This window comes from Eubalaena glacialis, chromosome 2 (genome assembly GCF_028564815.1).
Source record: "Eubalaena glacialis isolate mEubGla1 chromosome 2, mEubGla1.1.hap2.+ XY, whole genome shotgun sequence".
NCBI classification, from domain to species: Eukaryota; Metazoa; Chordata; class Mammalia; order Artiodactyla; family Balaenidae; genus Eubalaena; species Eubalaena glacialis.
In genome coordinates, this window is record NC_083717.1 from 182200141 (window position 1) to 182218449 (window position 18309).

At 44.7% G+C, this 18309-nt stretch overlaps 1 protein-coding gene across 3 annotated transcripts in view; it reads right to left on the reverse strand.

The window, feature by feature from the left end:
- Nucleotides 1-18309, reverse strand: part of TTC7B (tetratricopeptide repeat domain 7B) — a 237217-nt gene that overhangs the window by 92243 nt on the left and 126665 nt on the right. For all 3 annotated transcript variants that reach the window (XM_061181165.1, XM_061181166.1, XM_061181168.1), the window contains 4 exons: nt 7892-7975; nt 6779-6883; nt 4874-4991; nt 2561-2618 (listed from right to left, as the gene is read on the reverse strand). In XM_061181165.1, coding sequence (XP_061037148.1) covers nt 2561-2618; nt 4874-4991; nt 6779-6883; nt 7892-7975 — 365 coding nt within the window. The remainder of the gene's footprint in view (nt 1-2560; nt 2619-4873; nt 4992-6778; nt 6884-7891; nt 7976-18309) is intronic.

An 18309-nucleotide genomic window follows, 5' to 3' on the forward strand; every position in this document is an offset into this window, starting at 1 on the left:
TGTATCATTATGTTAAGAAAGAAAAGTGCAAACCTGGTTAAATCTATTACTCAGGGACCTCCCATTACTTACACACATAGGATGACCCACTTGTCCTGGTTTGTCCTGTATTTTCCTGGTTTTTGCACTGAAACTCCCACATTCTGGGAAACTGCTCAGTTCCCAACAAACCGGGCTGGCTGGTCACTCCATACCCACAAAACATACCACATTCAAACTTAAATTCAAGCTAGGAGTGGGAGAGGAAAATAAAAGTGAGATTGTGAGATTGTGTCCCTTCTACCACACTGAGTGATAAACACCAGTGACACCACGCCACCTCCTCCTTGTGGAGCAGCCCGGATCCCTGCATGCTGGGGGGCAAGTCACTGAGACATGCGCCCGACTGTTTCCAGCCTGGCTTTCCTCTGTAGGATGTGAGAGCCCCCAGGAGCCACCACTGAGATCAATACAGCATCTTAGAAAGCTTTGCAAACAACAGTTTTTCTTCACTTTAATTTTGTACAGGACATACGAATCGGTTCAGCCTCTTGGGCTGACCTTATGAGTGTATGAACAGCTGAGGGTCTCAACATTAAGATGCAATCATGCAACTGGGATGTCTTCAAAAATCACCTCTCTGAATCCAGGAGAGAGCAAACCTTTTCGAATTCTGACTCCAGTCATAATTGAGTTAATTTTCACACGCTATATCTGCAACCTCAGCACTTTTTGAGATACACCGTTTTCTTTTTAAACAAAATTTGCTAAACAATAGTATTAGCAGAATTGTGGGGAGAAGATTTAAAATATATAGTAAGAAAATATTTCTCATCCAAGTGATTTTTAAATACTCATTTACATGTAAGAAGTAATACAAATCCTTCTTATTTACTTAAAATCCTTCCCTTATAGATTTTTGTATAGTACACTAGGATAGTCCTAGTTAATGTGTACTTGAAACCAAATATTTCTATTACTTTGAAAAATATCCTTAAATACACATAAATACAAATTTAGGTTAGCCTTCCCCAATATAATCACGTAGGTTAGTAGGATTTTATTCCTCTTTATTCCCATATGAACTAATATCTTAAAAATCCCTTTGAATTAGAAACTAAGCAAAAGAGGAACAAAAAGAAATTCAGGCCAATGGAACAGCTGTTATATAACATGAAGTTATGAATTCTGCGGCTCAAGGCAGACCACCACCATGGCTGTTTTTAGAGAGCCAGTAAGATGAGCTGATTTAAGGAAAGTGAAACAGTGAAACAGATGTAATGACCACTTTCTTAGGCATCCATGTGTGGGTTTTACAAACTAGGACTGGAAAATTTAAAACTCCAGATCATTTGAAATGGAAATGCTTTCCACACTCTGTGCCGAAGAACATCAACAAAAACTTAGCACAGAGATAGGAGGTCTGTTTGCAGCTGTCAGTTGGTACCTTCTGTCATTAACCAGTCTGGGACTGGCAACGTGAAGGAGCTATGGGCAAACCTGCTAGGAAATGGAAAGAAAAGAGATGAAAGTGTTTCAGACTAACTGAAACCAAGCGATAATGATTTCGTGAAAAAAAGGAGCATGTACACTGCGACAAATCCGCAGGCAACCCTAGTTCTAAGGAAAGAAATCTAACAACGGTTATTAGGTATTGAGAGGTCCTTGTAAAACTTTTGGTTAAGTAACTAAGTTTCTAATATAATTCCAAGAAATCAAGTAACTCAGATATATTTAAGGTGACAGGATCAATACCAATTCCAGATTGGACATCATGGGGCTATACTTTCAGACAGTGATTCATGTTAGTGATTTATTATGCCTGCAATAAGAATAAAATGAGGGAAGTGTGGTGTAGTAGGTACCAGAGAAGCCAGTCAGCGTCAGAGACCTTGACCTTCCTGACTTCAATAGCTACAGGACTCCGGCTCTTCCACCTTGGTCCCTCACCTGCAGTGAACACACGACTTGTTCCATCTACTTTACTGGTGTGGGGTGAGGATCAAGTAAGGGGTGTGAAAGGCCACTGGGACATGCAAGTGTTCTCTAATTATAAGGCCTTCTCCTAATTTCATGAAAGGTACAGTGATGGAGATAAGCATAACGTATTATGGAGCATGGCGGGGATGGAGAGGCCTGGGACCTGCTGGCCTGACTGTCTTATAAGTATTTCAGAGGCTGCCCTAAAATCTGGCCTTTTCATTTCATAATATAAAAATCTGCAGATTGACATGTTAAAAAAAAAAGGTTGCAAAGAATGATCCTTTCTCTAGATGATAAAAAATGTCTTTAATAAAAGGAATCATCTCCCTAGACATAAAAAAGTACCTCTCTTACAGCTGAAATCGCTTTATTAGGAATGAATAAAATGTGCCTGAATGAATAAACAGATCAAGAATGCAGATTTACATGGCAACAAGTGATGCAGCAAGTTTTATACTGTCTGTTCGGTACTCGAGAGGAAAGACTCCCAGGGGTAAAACACTGTTTACATAATCTTTATAAATATCTCTTCTTTTTATACTTATCATACTTTGGTGTCATTATGTACAGCCGAGTGAAAAGATGAACTCCCACTCACCTCTGAAATGCAAGAAGCGCCTTTCTCTGTAGGACCTCCTGCATCCCTCGCAAAGAAGCTAAGAAAAGGGTTCAATTAGTCAGTGGCATGGGAGATCAGGGAGTTTCTGACAAATAGAAAACTCATCACAAAAACTAAACATTTGACTGGATTAAGAGCAACAAATTCTGGGAGCTTATGTGCCCAGTCCTGTCCCAGGCACTGTCGAGGATGGGAAACGAAGGCCGGGTCAGCCTGAGGCCCTTGCACTTGTTGGGCATAACTGTGGAACCATGCCAAGGCGAGAGTGGGAGTTGGCTGGTCACTCTTGGTACCCCCAGGAATAGCAGCCTGTCTTCAAAAGACCAGCTGGGAACTCCAGAGAGGAAAACATTCTCAAGGGCAGGCATGTAATTCACGGGTGAAGAATGGCTCTGCCAGAATGGAATAGAAGAGATTCAAGCACCAGTGGGTGGATTAGATGGCCTTCAGAGTTCCTTCTGGCACCGAGAACCAAGGACACTAGCCTGATGCCATGGAAGGCCAGTTTAATTCACGGTGGCAATGGCTAGGACCTTTAATACCTTGATGTGAACACCAGGGACAGACCGGGCAAACCCAACACTGATACTGGAAAATCAGCTCAACACTTCCCCTGTAGACAGCATGTGAGAAATGCCACCTTAGAGTCTTGTAGAAACTAAAAAGGTAATTTTTACTGGGACAACAGAAAAAGTCCTAGAGGAACCTGTTTATGGCTGCACCTGGAGATGGTCCTTATCTAACAAATCCAACATGGCAGATCCCATCCTGACATCGCTCTGAGGATGGTGGAAGGTTGCCCAGAGCTGGATGTAGCTGTAAGCCATGACTAACTCAGAACAACAGTGAATGAGCTAGAGGCACCCAGAGAGCTGTCCCAAGTGAACCACGGATACAGATGAGACCCAGCAGGGTCACGTGACTCTCCCCAAATTACAGGGCTAATTAGGTGTAGAGTCTCAACTAAGAAGTTATATGGATAAATATATGGTATTAAATTTACCCTTCACTGAAAACCTACTATAGTTAAAAAAATGTTCTGGGTATTGCCAGTATATCAAGTGTATATGAAAAATTAGCAAAAAAATCCATGATTGAAAATCAGTTGATATGCAAAACTTCTCCAGGGTCTTTGATATTTTAGGGCAGAGGAAAGAAAGATTTGGGGTAAGATGTAAAATAAACTATAGCAAAATTACAAAGAAAGCAAAAGAAAATGAGTACCATAAAAGTCAGGGTTAAAAAAAAAAAAAAAGTCAGGGTAGTGTTTTCTCTTAAGGGGGCTTGTGATTGGGAGGGGCACGTAAAGGGCTCCCAGGCAGCTGGCAAGGTTCTATCTCCTAAGCAGGGTGGTGCTTATAAGAATATTTTCCCTTATACTAATTCACTGAGTTGGACAATCATTTTTGAGATTTTTTTTTTGGTATTTGTGTTACATTTAACAACAAAATGTAAACGGAATAATAGAAAGAGTTCAGAAAAACAATTTACCAATTTACCCTTTCTGCAAACATATAATTGAAAACTCATTAAGTATAGAAAACATAATTAAGATTTTTTTTTTTAGCCGGAAGCCCATCCACCAAAACAGTAAATACATCCCAAACGTGTAATGTCACTGCATGTGCTATGAGCCGCTATACTACACATGTACGTATCTGTGAATTAAAATGTGCAAATGGGGACTTCCCTGGCGGTCCAGTGGTTAAGACACCACGCTCGCACTGCAGGGGGCACGGGTTCGATCCCTGGTTGGGGAACTAAGATCTCACATGCTGCGTGGCGTGGCCAAAACATAAATAAATAAAAAAGAGTTGTTTAAAAAAAAAAAAAAGTGCAAATGGAGAAGGGGCAGGTACTGATAAATCAAGGGATGCTTTCTGGAGGAGGTGGGCCCTGAATGCTTCTACATTCCTAGCCTAAGACCCAACATCCCTGCACACGGGGAGAGCTCAGGCCAAGCGCTGGGGCAGAGTCAGGTGAAGGCCGGGTGGGGTGAATTCTCTCTCAGGGCCCTGCTCACCTCACTCCTCAGGACAGACCCCTACACCTGCCAGCTGGGCACCACCAGCACACTGCACCTGTGAAGAGGGCCTGGGAGCCGGGGCACAGGGCCTGCATTTCTTCCCTCCCATTCTCCGACCCGTCCAAGCAAAGAGGACAGCGGTGGCAGGTCCCCACGGGACGGCACACGAGGAACCAGCCATGTGCCCTCCTGAGACAGGGGATGGGCCCGTCCTGCAGTGCAGACTTGGCGGCTCCCCAGCTCCCGTGGGCAGGGACTTCGCTCACCGTCAGTGGCCTGCAGACTGTACGTAAGCCCCAGGGCCAGGTAGCCTTTGGCCTTGAACTCTGACGTTTTCTCTCCCGCATCAACGACGGTTTTGGCAAACTTCTCAGCCTCTTCCAACTGAAAAACCAGGTAAGTTAAAAACAACACCAACATCCTGCAGGATTTCTAACATGAGTTCCCGTAAGCATCTGCTGTCCTAAGCGATTTCTGATGAGTCACTGTGCAAATAACTCCCAGATCTTCCAGTTCCACTCTGGTGATTCTGTTTTCTTTATCTGAGCTTCTCCACAGTCCTCAGGATTCCCACCTTGCCTTTTTGCTTTAAACCTTTCCCTATTGCTTTTTTGCCCTCTTTTCCAAGGTCACTTCCATACTTGGTGGGGCTCTTTGTCATCTCTATTTTTCACTGATTGGCTCTGTAATTAGATTGTGCTAGGTATTCAGAAGTTATATGTATATGTATGTATAATTTGTAAAGAATAAAGTTCTTGAAATATTTTGTGCTTGGGTCTTTCCTTTTTTGCATGACATAAAGAATCTTTTAGGCTTGGATTCTCTTTCCCACAAGCTGTTAGAAATTTCAAAACTCCATCTATTTATTTTACAATACACCGCACACAGACCTCACACTGGCAGATTCCAATGGGAAAAATGTGCACCTGTAAACTACACCCACAATAAGACCTTTTGCACAACTCACTAGAGGCAAAAATAATAAGATTTGCTCCTTCGGGGTATGGTAAGTGTTGATGTTATTGAAGCTGGGTGATAGTACATGGATGATAGTTGATTATACTCTTTACTTTTGTGGTATTTGGAAATTTTAATGATAAAAATGTAAAAAAAGTACAGAAAAGATTTGTTATTCTCATCTTGTAAAAAAGAGTCAGGTTTATGTTAGGCGTTATGGTGATGAACGATGCCATCGCTGGAAGGAGTGTGGCAGAATCACAGCCGGAAGCTGGCATTTTCAAAACCGAAAGATTCGGTCCACTGCTCCGGCCACTCTCGGAGCCTGCCTGCATGTCCCCTCACTTGCCACACCAAAGTGTTAAAACCTGCACGGACCACACAACACCTTCACGGCTGTGTTTCAGGTGAGGGCCACATTTCAAAATGTGTTTTTTCTTCCACACTTTCCCAAGAAAAATTTGACCAAAGTAGGACACTTTCTTCACAATGTTTACTTTCGCCCTGCTGGGTGAGAATAGATGGAAAAAAACAAGCAGCAAGGACCATAATGGTAAAAAACCTTAGCCAGGTGCCTCAGTCTTTTGGGCAACTTCTTCTTATCACTAACCTTGACATGAAGTTAGAGAAAGACATTAAAACTCCACCGTATGTGGCGATCATCTATACATCATCAGCGATTGTCTGAGTTTTCTAGTTTCTGCTCAAACAGTACATTTTTGAGGTACTACAACTGTTACAAATCAGGCTCTTCCCAGATTCAAAGCTGAACAAGAACATTTGAAGCGGAAAGCCTCTGTGCAGGAAGAGGAATGAAGGAAGTTGGGTTTACACATGAGCTAAAGTAGAGGTTGACTCTTGGCTTTACAGAAAAACTCAGGCTCTCCTAAGAGGGAATCACTGAGTGACATAGACTTTTTCAGTCCCATATGACTTGCATACAGGATGCATCTGAGTAGGAATTCCAATTCTATCTTACCATTTCTACTTTTGGAGCACATTCCCATGAAAAGGAAAAACCTGGAGTTGTAATGATTCCCCGAAGTCCTTGGGGTGGGGTTGAGGCCTGAGGAGGGCTGGAGCCCAGGCCAGAAGCCCGGGGCTCTGAACAGCCTTGCTTTTGTGTAGCTGATGAACTGCTACTATTTCCTCTCTGCCTAGGAATCAAAAGGGTGGCAGCCCCCGCACACGCGGAGGGCCCCAGCCCCACTCACCCAGTGAAGGGAGCCCATGCACAGCTTCGCGGCCAGGAGCGGGATGGTGGCGTCGTCCGGCTTCAGGCGGATGCACTCTTTCAGCACCTTCACCGCGCGAGCAGACTTGGCAAAAGGAGATCATTTCTGTGAAACTCAAAATTTTTGACGGAACCAAACACTAAAGCCTTCCCAGTGGGGTTTCTGGTTAGGATACCCTCTTAATGAGGTTTTCCAACTTTCACCCAATGAAGCAAGGGCCTGGGGATGGTGATAACCTGAGCTTGGAACTTTTGGGGGACCGGGGAGTAAACTGTGGTTACAACAAGTGAAAACGCTGCCCCGGAATCCCCCGAGTTTTATTCCCTACTTGTGTAGCCATTGTAAAAGTAAGAAAAAAATAAAGACAGTGGAGGTTTACGTTATTATAAAAAAGAAACTACCCAATTTAAAGCACATCATTCAGAATTGAAAGCACACCACTCCACTTAGCCCAAATAATCTTGTGTCTCAGACTTTACAATTCACTAAAGGGCCCAAATTAACAAGAATAACAGGGGCTATTATCTTCATTGAGTGTGTTCGTTTTGGGGGTACTATGCTAAACACCTTGTGGGTATCATCTCACTACCTGATGACAATTCTATGAAGTCGGTACCATTTCTCCATAAGATGGAAGAGGAAGCTGAGACACTAAGTGACCTGCCATGGGTCACACGGCTTCGAGGGCAGCACCAGGCCTCTCTCTCCACAGCCCTTGCTTTCAACCAATACCATACCATACACTGCCTCATATCACATCTTGCTAAAGATAATTAGCAGATTTCCCCCGCCAGGAATAGTTTACACTCTCAAATGAATGAAAGGGGTCAGTGTGAAGAACTGACCTTAGTTTAAGCCACAGCTTCAGATAAATAAAGTTACAATGACTAGAAAAAGGCAAGAATTTCAAAATTTTCTTCTCAATAATGTGTCCATGTTGGCCCCAAATAATTAAATTTGATCGCTCATTTATAAATGACCACAGGACAGTTTCAAATAGCTGGTGTAGACATCTACCAGGCATCACGTCATCCCATGAAATTCAAGTTAACCATCAACACAGAGGATTGCATGTCACAAAGGGAGACTCACTTTTCCAGCAGCCATGAGTGACAGAGCAAACTGGTACCAGAGGTGGAACTCCTCAAAGGCAAACTTCATGGCTCTTTCTAAGCACTGGTTTGGAAAGAAGAACAAATGCAGACAGGTAAGAATTGCCGGTGTCGCAGCCGGACAGGTGTGAGCTTGCGTCTGTGCACACTAAGAGAAGTCCTACCAAATCTGCTTCCCTGGAATGCTTAAAGCACCCTCCCCCTCCTCCACCGAACCCCTCCCGAGGAGCCCCCCGAGGCACCCCACTGGGCCAGAAGCCGGGGACAATCCACAGTTGACTACAACACAACCCTTGATCCCAAGTAGCTTTTCATCCAGTACAGGCAAAGAGGCAGGTACACAAACTACTCAAATACAAGGTCCCAACTGACAAGCGCCCCAGGAGGAGGAAACAGAAAGTACTGTGGGAAAGTGGTCACGGGGATCAGGAATGGCATCCTGGAAGACTGGTACTTGAGCCGGTTTTGTTGGATGAGAAGGGAAAAAACACAGCTATGATTTGGAAATGGTACTCCAGGAAGAGGGGGGACAAACAAAGACGTGGAGGCACGAAAGAGTACGCTTTGACGTGCCAATGACAAGTGGTCCAGTATAAACCCAGCTGAGGGCACGGGGGCCAGAAGGCAGGTGCGGCTGGGGCCACGTCACTGAGAGTCTGACATGGCGGCTCCTTGTCTGAGTTGTTCCATCTCCCTCCCCCTCCCCAGCTTTGGTTGTCCCTCCTCTGTGGTCCCAAAGTTCATACCTGTGTTAATGTGATGTCTTCACCTGCCCCACCCCAGCCCAGCCCAGCCCAGCCCAGTCCCACTCTGAGAAGCTCTCCAGGGCAGAGATCCTGTCTTCTCTGTCTCCTCAGTCCCCTCCCCGAGGCGGGAGATCTACAAACGCAGGTCACTCAGTCAATGAGGAGCCTCTGGTTTCTGCACAGAGTGACACGACCACGTCAGAACCTAAGGAAGATCGTGGGATGAGGGGGGTGTATGACGAGGGGGGTGTGTGACCAGGGTGGATGGAGGCCAGGAATAAGGTGGATAGAATGGTCCAGGGACTTCAGAAACAAGGACAGAAGCAAGAAATGTGTCTGAATTAGAATCAGCAAGGAAGGGCCACCCAAGGAAGGAGCGGGTGGCTGGTGAGGTGTAGGGAGTGAAGGGGGCCCCCAGAGTCTCCGACCTGCATACCCGGGAGCAAACCCATGGCACAGGTCTGTGCATGCAGGGGTGTGTGTGTGTGTGTGTGTGTGTGTGTGTGTGTGTGTGTTTATTAGAGAGAACGACAGAGAAAGAGACAGAGAGAAAGAGAAAATGGGGAGGCAACCTGAGGGGAACAAGCAGGCAGAGAAGAAACTGCAGAGATGAATTAGAAAGCCAGGCCCCTGGAACAATGGGCCTCTCATGTAAGGCCTTCCCCCAAGGAGGCAGGTTCCATAAGATACAGAGGAGAGCCCGGTAGGAGCTGTCCTGCTCAGCCACTGTTTTCTCTCTAAAGATGGAATGAGGTGGTTACTGGGAGGGAAGAAAAAGAACAGGGCTAGGAGTTTTTTAAATGAACAGAAAAGCTTTAAACAAGAACAAAAGCTTCAGCCTGAGAGGACAGAGAGCTCCCATCAGGGGCACCTCAAAGACTGGTGTGGACCTGCAGTGGCACCTATGGCACCATGTGGCCACTTGTCTCCAGTGACGCTCCATGCAGCCCGGGAGCAGAGGAGGAGGGCAGGTGGGATGCTGAGGATTAATGGATGGACAAGGAGGGAGGGCCATGGGGCTGGGGCTGAGAGACAAAGGAGCCGCAGAGAAGGTGACGCTGAAGGTCACGATACAGGTAGAGTGAAGGGGTGAGAGGAGAGGAAAGAATTCCAGAGTTTTAAATGGTAGTCACAGAGAAAGTCACAGTAAATATTATGCTGGCTGGGTTACTGCGAAAACCTGCCCTAAAAAAAATATTAAAAAGCGAAGTATAAGCAGTCAATAAGCCCATGCTAATGATGGTGTAGGATGTAAAATGGACACTTGTTCCCTTATTTTGATCACACTGGAAACACACTTAGTCAAAAACTCGGGGGTGGACATGTGACTCCATCCTAGACCAGGATGTTGGCAGCAGTTAAGGGGAGGGCATCTGCAGTTGGCATACACTTTGCCCTCAGCCCTGCTCCTTCTTCCGCCCGGGACACAGACTCAATACTGGAGGTGGGGCAGCCAGGAAGTGAGAAGCATGAGGACAAATGCTACTCTCTAGAATGACTGAGCAGAAAGGGAGAAGGCGCCGGGCCTCTGAGATCATGAGATGCTGCAGCTGCCTCTCATCAGACTTCCTGCCATGGGGAAAAAATAAACTCATATTTGGTTAAGGCACTCACTATATGCTGGTTTTGTTAATTACTTCTGGATACACGTCTCATTAATAAAAACACTGAATAGCAGAGCTGGGGTCTGAATCTGTCCCCAGGGCCCTCTTACCTGCTCTGCTACTCAGATGAGCAACAAGAAAGCATTACTGTGCCTTTAAGAAGCACAGTGGGTGTAAAAAGAGGAAAGCAGCTCGCTGAGAAGATCAAGTGGGCAAGATGGGGTGGTGCGGGAAGACTTAACCCAGGTGTGGGGTGGCATGGGCTGGGAACACGTGGGGGAGGACAGGTGTTAAGGAGAGAACGCCAAGCGGTGAAAAGCCAACAGTGCTTGGAAACTGATTTAGGGAAGGGGGATGAGGGATGATGAAGAAGGAAACAAGAATGATGATCACATGGGTGGAATTAGGCAAAGAGTCAGTATGTGGAGAGAAGTAGGTAGATGATGATCAAAAATGAGGTTTGTTCTACAGCTCCACTCAAGTAACTCATTGCAATACAACCAGTAAGCACTTACATATGTACACAGAGACATTTAAAGGTTTAAGTGCTTTTCTGCCTCCTTTGGTGAAGAAGAATGATAAATATCAACTTCTTTCCTGATAAACAAAAGGAGCTCACAGCTGAAACAGTCTGTTCTCAATCAGAAAGCTAGATCCTATAAATAAGTGTGCATCCTTATTTTCTTTTGTGACAAAGGCTAACATACTCATATCCTCAGTGAGAAACATTCATGGAAGCCTAATTGGTATAGAGCTCCATTCCAGGTGCTCCAGGGAAATACCAGCCCTCATAAAGAGTAGACTCAGAATCGTGGGGCTACCAGGGAACTTGGGAAGCATCTAGTCGAAGTCTCTTAATGGAAGGGACATTTGTCATTTTGGCTGCCTATCACCTCAAAACTCTTCTGTTTATTTTCAGGCAGGGGTTGGGGTAAGGACACCCTAGATAAAAGGGGAACAGACTCTGCTTTCCAGGGGCCAAACCTAAGGGTGAATGAAGGAGGGAAGCAACTGGAGTGTGTCACGTGACCTGAGCCTGGCCAGTGAGATGCTCCTGCCAGCGAGCTGCATCCAGAGGTCTGGGCAGGGGGACTGGCCGTTGGAAGTTGTTTTCCGTGGCCAGGCCTGGGGGCCACGGTAGCAGCTGGGTTGGTGGAGGCCCTCCAGAGTTAACAGTATCCTCCCAAACTGGGGCAGGGGGCTTGCCTCCTTAATTTCTGCTCACCCCTGTTCTTTAGCCTTCTGTGGATCCTGTGTGCTAAACGGTATGCATTGGTAGATGCATGCCTTTTCTGCCTGAATTAACAAGTCGGGTCTGTTACCTACAACCAAGGCTCTGAAGGTGCACCCAATCAAATGCTTCAGGCCCCTCTGATAGCGCCCCCTACCACCCAGCCCCCAACAAGTAGTTGTACTACTTCTGCCTGAGAACCTTCCAGAATAGGGAATTCATGACCTGTACAGCAGCTAGAAATAAAGAATCACCACAGATTAAGTGTGTGAATTTGGGCAAGCCAATTAACTTCTCTATACCCAGATTCCTCACTGTAAAATGAGAAATATAATAGTAATTAATGTAGAGAGTTATCAGGAAGATTAAATTAGTTAATACATAATAAGCAACAGGAACAGTACTTCAGATGCAGGCTAGTAGGTGCTAAAAAAAGGTTAGCTATTACCTAAAATTAACATTCTTATATTAAGAGAGAAAATGTAACATGACATCTATCATTTTACCCAAATTTAATATATGAAAATTCAAACGTATAATACATTATATCAGAAATAATTATTTACTTTACAAAACGTTTCCTCATTTTAGAAAAGGATTCAATCTGAGACCCTTGAAAATAATGTACAACTTTATGGAACCAAACTGTTAGAATACATGTTTATTATTTCCTTAATAAGTGGTATGGACTAAAAGTTTGTGTCCCCCCAAAATTCTTATGTTGAAACCTAATCCCCAATGTGACCGTGTTAGGAGGCGGGGCCTTTGGGGTTGATAGGGTCATGAGGGCGGAGCCACAGAGAGATCCCTTGCCCCTTCCGCTGGGTGAACAGCGGGCAGTCTGCAAGCAGAAAGCAGGCCTTCACCAGACATCAAATCTGCCAGTCATGATCTTGGACTTCCTAGCCTCCAGAATTGTGAGAAATAAACGTTTGCTGTGTACAAGCCACGCAGCCTGTGGTATTTTGTTACAACCGCCCAGACTCGCTGAGACAACAAGCTCTTTGCTAACACTGCAGCCAGGTGCTCTTCTAATTGCTTTACAAGAACTGCCTCGTTTGCTGGTCCTAGTGACCCAACAAGGTCCAAGCAGGTACTGTTACATTTACAGAGGAGGGAAATGGAGCACAGCTCTGCCATGTGACCATGCAGGGTCTCAGAGAGCTGTGGCAGATCCAGGATCTGCACCCAAGCGGTCTGGTGCCAGAGCTGGAGCGCTTATCCATAGCACTCCACCGCCTCTGAGACGTTAATTACAGATAAGCCACTCAACTGATTGGGCCCACCCGTACTGCATAAAGCGAAGTATAGCTAAATAAAAGCCTCCTAAAAATGCCACATGTTCCCTGAAATATTTCCGAGATTCGACAATATTTTTTACTGCTGAGGGGCCCTCGCTCCTGTGTCCTCTTGGGGATCCCTGAAGCTCTGAGGACTGAGGCCTTTCCAGCTTGCAGAATTTTCAGGAAACTTCACAGATCCCAGAGATGTCCACCAGCACCACAGTGACCCACCTCAAAGGTGCACAATTTGACAAAGATGTACACAGGCCATGGTTTCCTCTACACTGCAGATCTTTACTCCTCCCAGCTCGGACCCCATTCTTACAACTATAACTATCCACATCCCATTATAAGCCATCGGGGTGTCATAAAGAGAGTTAGGAAATGCAAACCAGCAATTACAAATTAACCCTTCACCCCAATTCAAAAGTATTTGCGCTCCGGCCTCAGAGCCAATGGCTCTGTCTTCCTGTGGGCTCTTGGCATCCTCTATACAATGACGGCAGCTGGCTCTGAAAAAGTGCCCAGACAGCTGCAGATGCTCCTGAAATCCTGATGCCAAGCGTACTGCTAGGCTATGTAACACGTCCTCCCCTATGTTCCTGTAAACACTGAGATTATATAAACCTCTAAGCACTCAGGTCGACATACCTCAATCACAAAGGAAGCGCTCTTCCAAAGAATGCATCTAAGACCAAAGGGAACTTGGGGTGTCACTGGAGCATCTGCTATCCACAGCCCCTGCCCCTTAGACTAGGTCTTTGCTCACCCCAGTTCTGTTTGGCTATCCCTTTTAAGCACCTTAAACACACATGTATGTGACAGAGTAAAAATTTCCAGTTTTTTTTTCTTCTTAAAAATTTTTATTATTACTATTCCTGTTCTCTGTGAGTTAATTGCCTTTGATATAAATAAGAAGTCTGGTGATAAAAAATTTTTATTATTGAAAAATTTCAAACACAGACAAAGATAGGGGAAATAGCATAATAAATCCCCATGTACCCTTCACCCTATTTCAACTACCAACTCAATTCTCAACTCTGTTTCATTTATATCCCTCCCCATTTCTCCCCAACATATTATTTTGATGCAGATCACAGATAGCATAACATCTTGTCCATAAATTTAAAAATTCCAGTTTTAATGAAGTAGGGAGCCTGGGAACAGAATATATGCTATAAAGTGAGATAATTCACATTTCAATAACGGTTCCAGTCTAAAAGAAGTACTAATGAAAATGGAAGAAGATGTAGGTGTTGCAGGATGGAGACAGACGGGAGTGGGGTGCATATAAGAGGCGGCTTCGGCCCCCCAGACCCAGCCTGGCTGGTGGCTGGAGAGGAAGAGCAGAGGCAGCACGAGGCCGAGAGGAGAGCAGCGCGTGCTGACGGCAGCGGCTCTAAGGCCAGACTGCCTGAGCTTAATCCAAACGCCTCACTCACCAGCCAGAGGGTTGTTATAGGGTTAAAGGAAGTAATACGTGTAAAACGCTTAGAAGAGTGTCTGGCACAGAGTGAATGCAATAAACATGCTACTGCTGATGTCGCTTTCATGAAACAAAGAAGTAGTGGATTCTGCTGCAGGGCTAGATCTGCAGCGAGGAGCCCTGGGAACGGGGCTGGGGTGCCAGTGGAGGGCAGAGGGAGAGCGGAAGGGAGCCCCTAAGTGGAAAGGGGGAGATGAGAGCGGGCCCTTTTCCACTTCCAATGTCCAGAGGAGAGACAGCAGTGTGGGCCTGGGGAGAGGGACATGGACTCCAGATCTGCAGGTCCCTGAGTCACCCACACAAGACAGCAGGTGACATCTCCAAATCATCTCCCTTGCAAGAAAAGAAGATGGATTTGGCAACAGTATTATCTCTACCAGGAAAGACAGGCCCATTTGCTGTAATCAGACTACTGCCACCTCTGTCTAAATCCCAGATAACATTCATTTAATACCAAGAATATTTGGTACAACAATAATTAGACTCTAACTGGCATCCTAATCATTTGAGTGGTAGTCAAAATGTCACTTCCAAAAATGTTATTTCCTCTTGGTAGCAAGAGCTCATCCTTTCCAGTCTCCTATTTTGGCTTTTCATAAACCAGCCATCTCTGAGGGGGCTCCAGGGATGAGAAGTTCTTCTGGCAGAAGAAAAGGATTTAGCAATTACCTTCCTGGTATGCAAAGCCCAATTACACGAACTGGGTGCATGGCAGTGACAGCTGTACAATACCACAAGCAAGGAAAAGCCAACGTCTATATTTGGAATTCAACAGTGAGATTCAAAAACCCATGGGGGAGGGGGCAGGAATAAAATAATCAGATACCCCTCAAATTTAGCCTGGAGGGGAAGTCTAAAATTCATCACTATTAAAATAGAACAAATAACATAGAGAACTGTCTTCATTATTCACGTTTGTGGACAGGTTTGCCATATCCTGCAAGTTCTCGTAACCTAGATCCTTCGATTGATTGGGAAGGTTTTCTTTTCTACATCGTATATACTTAATGAATCAATTAATAAATGTAATTCCTGGCAGGTGTGTAACAATTTTTAAAAATTTAACATGGTATATGAATAATATTTCATTTCCTTACTTTAGCGATGAAAAACTATCTAAGCAATTTAGACATTTTGGACCATTATCTTAGAGCCACAGATTGATATAATCAGAGAGCGTGTTGACCTTCGAGATTATCTCGTCCCATTCTTACTTTACTAAGGACATGGAAACTAAGACCCAGAGAGAGGAGATAGGACCGGCCCAGGGTCACACAGTGGCGGCCCTGAAATTAGAAGCCAGGTCTCATGATGCTCAGGTCAGAGCCCTTATTTCTAAATTAACTGCATATAAAAGTACAAATTAAAGTGGAGTTCGAGAGATCTACTCTACAAGGAGTCTGGGGCCAGGAAAAGCTTCTTCTAAAAGGCAGGCTGATGGGACTCTCAGCTACAAATAAAAGTCCTCCTACCCAGTTTTGAGAAAACATAGACAACACCCATCAAGGCTTGCTCAAGTTTTCTCCCCTTAAACTGGAAATAAAATAGAGCAAACCCCACATCCGTGCCCCCGCTTCCCGTTTCTCTTTTTGCCCTAAAACAGCGATATGGCTCCAAGCAGAGGAGTGTCAAACCTTTATTACTTCGGCAAATGCTTAAATTAGAGGCCACCGCTGCCTCTGGCCATGGTGGGAGGAGTAGAGAGTGGGTTGTTTTTCAAAGGTCACAGACTTTATTACAGAGCGTGAACGCTGGACGCCACCCTCTGGCACGCTCTCCCTTCAAGGATGTGAAGCAACTGGATCAAGTTTGCACAGTGAGTAAAGGGTCACCAGGTTTCTACTCAAATACCACTCCATCTGCCCTTTTGCTGATGTAGCCCTTTGTTATTCTTACAAAATGAATCCCTAAATTCAGGAAATGGGCATTTCATTCCTCTCCCTCCTCCCTCCCCAACTGCCGTCACCTTTTGGTCTTTGTTTTCAGTCCTTCTCCCCTGGCTCTGGGCACCAGGGACTTCAACCATGGTTGCCCCTTGACACACACAAGATGTAGGGAGGGAAGTAAGGAGTCCCGGGTGCTCCCTAGAGGTGTGTCTTACACAAAGTAGGTGTTCAACGAATACTTGAATATAGGTCGAATGTTAGGAGCCATTCTTCTGGATGTCCTTTAAGGGGGGCCACAGACAAATCTTCATGACCTTGGATTTGGCAATGGATTCTTAGATATGACACCAAAAGCATGAGCAACAAAAGAAAAAAATCAGTACACTAGACTTCATCAGAATTAAAAACTTGTGTGCATCAAAGGACATTATCAAGAAAGTGAATAGACAACCTACAGAATGGGAAAAAGTATTTGCAAATCATGTATCTGTTAAGGTTTTATACACATTAAATAAAGAACTCCTATAACTCAACAACAAAAAGACAAACAGCCCAACATAAAAATGGGCAAAGGGGACTTCCCTGGTGGTGCAGTGGTTAAGAACCCTCCTGCCAATGCAGGGGACACAGGTTCGATTCCTGGTCCGGGAAGATCCCACATGCTGCGGAGCAACTAAGCCCAGGCGCCACAACTACTGAGCCTGCACTCTAGAGCCCACGGGCCACAACTACTGAAGCCCAGGTGCCTAGAGCCCATGCTCTGCAACAAGAGAAACCACCGCAATGAGAAGCCCGCGTACCGCAACGAAGAATAGCCCCCGCTCGACGCAACTACAGAAAGCCCGCACGCAGCAACGAAGACCCAAAGCAGCCAAAAATAGATAAATAAAACAATAACTTTTTAAAAAAATGGGCAAAGGTCTTGAACAGACATTTGTCCGAACAAGATACACAAATGATGAATATGCACGTGAAAAGATGTTCATCATCATTAGTCAATAGGCAAACTCACAATGAGATACCATTTCACACCTACTAGAATGGCTATAATACAACAACAACAGCAAAAAAACAAAAACAAAAAATAAAAGCGTGGGTGAGAATGTGGAGAAACTGGAACATTTGTGCCTTGCTGCTTGGAACATAAAATGGTGCAGCTGCCGTGAAAAACAGTTTGGTAGTTCTTCAGAAAGTTAAACATAGAATTACCATGTGACCTGGCAATTTTACTCTTGGACATATACCCAAAAGAACTGAAAACAGGAACTCAGATACGTGTACACCTGTGTCCATCACAGCATTATTCAGAATAGCCAAAAGGTGAAAACAATCCACACGTCCATCAACAGACGAATGAATAAACAAAATGTGGTATATACACACAATGGAATATTATTCAGCTATAAAAAGGAATGAAGTTCTGATACATGCTATCAGATATATTATTACAACATAGCTGAACCTTGAAAACATTAGGCTAAGTGAAATCAGCCAGAAACAAAAAACTAGTATTGCATGATTCCAGTTGTATAATGTACCCAGAATAGGCAAATTCATAGACACAAAAAGTAGCTTAGAGGTTACCAGGTTATGGGGGTTGCGGGAATGGGGAGTATTGCTTAATAGGTACAGAGTTTCTGTTTGGGGTGATGGAAAAGTTTGGAAACAGACATAATGGTTATGCAACACTGTGAATCCAATTAATGCCACTGAACTGTATATTTTAAAATGGTTAACATGGCATTTTTTAAGTTGAAAAATTTTTTCCCTTGAGGGCCATAAGAAGAGAACAATGATGCTTAATTCAAAAAACATACCCGTAATGGTGGGAACATAGATACCTGTGGCCATGTCAGTGGCTGAGATTCTTCAGGGCAGGCCTGTCATTCAAAAACGATGTAGTTGATCCCTGCTGGGCTGACCCCCAAAGCTGGACCAGAGCTGGGACCTGCACCAGTCAGTGCTCTGCCCCAAGCAGGGCCCACCTCTTCCTCTGCTATTTCCCAAGTAAATGACCTTTAACCTTTGGGCCTACCTGGGGAAGATACACTCATTGCACATCCGGGGACAGTTTACCCCCAAACCAAAGAAAAGCAGGATGAGAATGTACGTTGGTTTTGAAGCACGGGTTTATTCAGCAAGTTCTTATTGTGCACCTATCA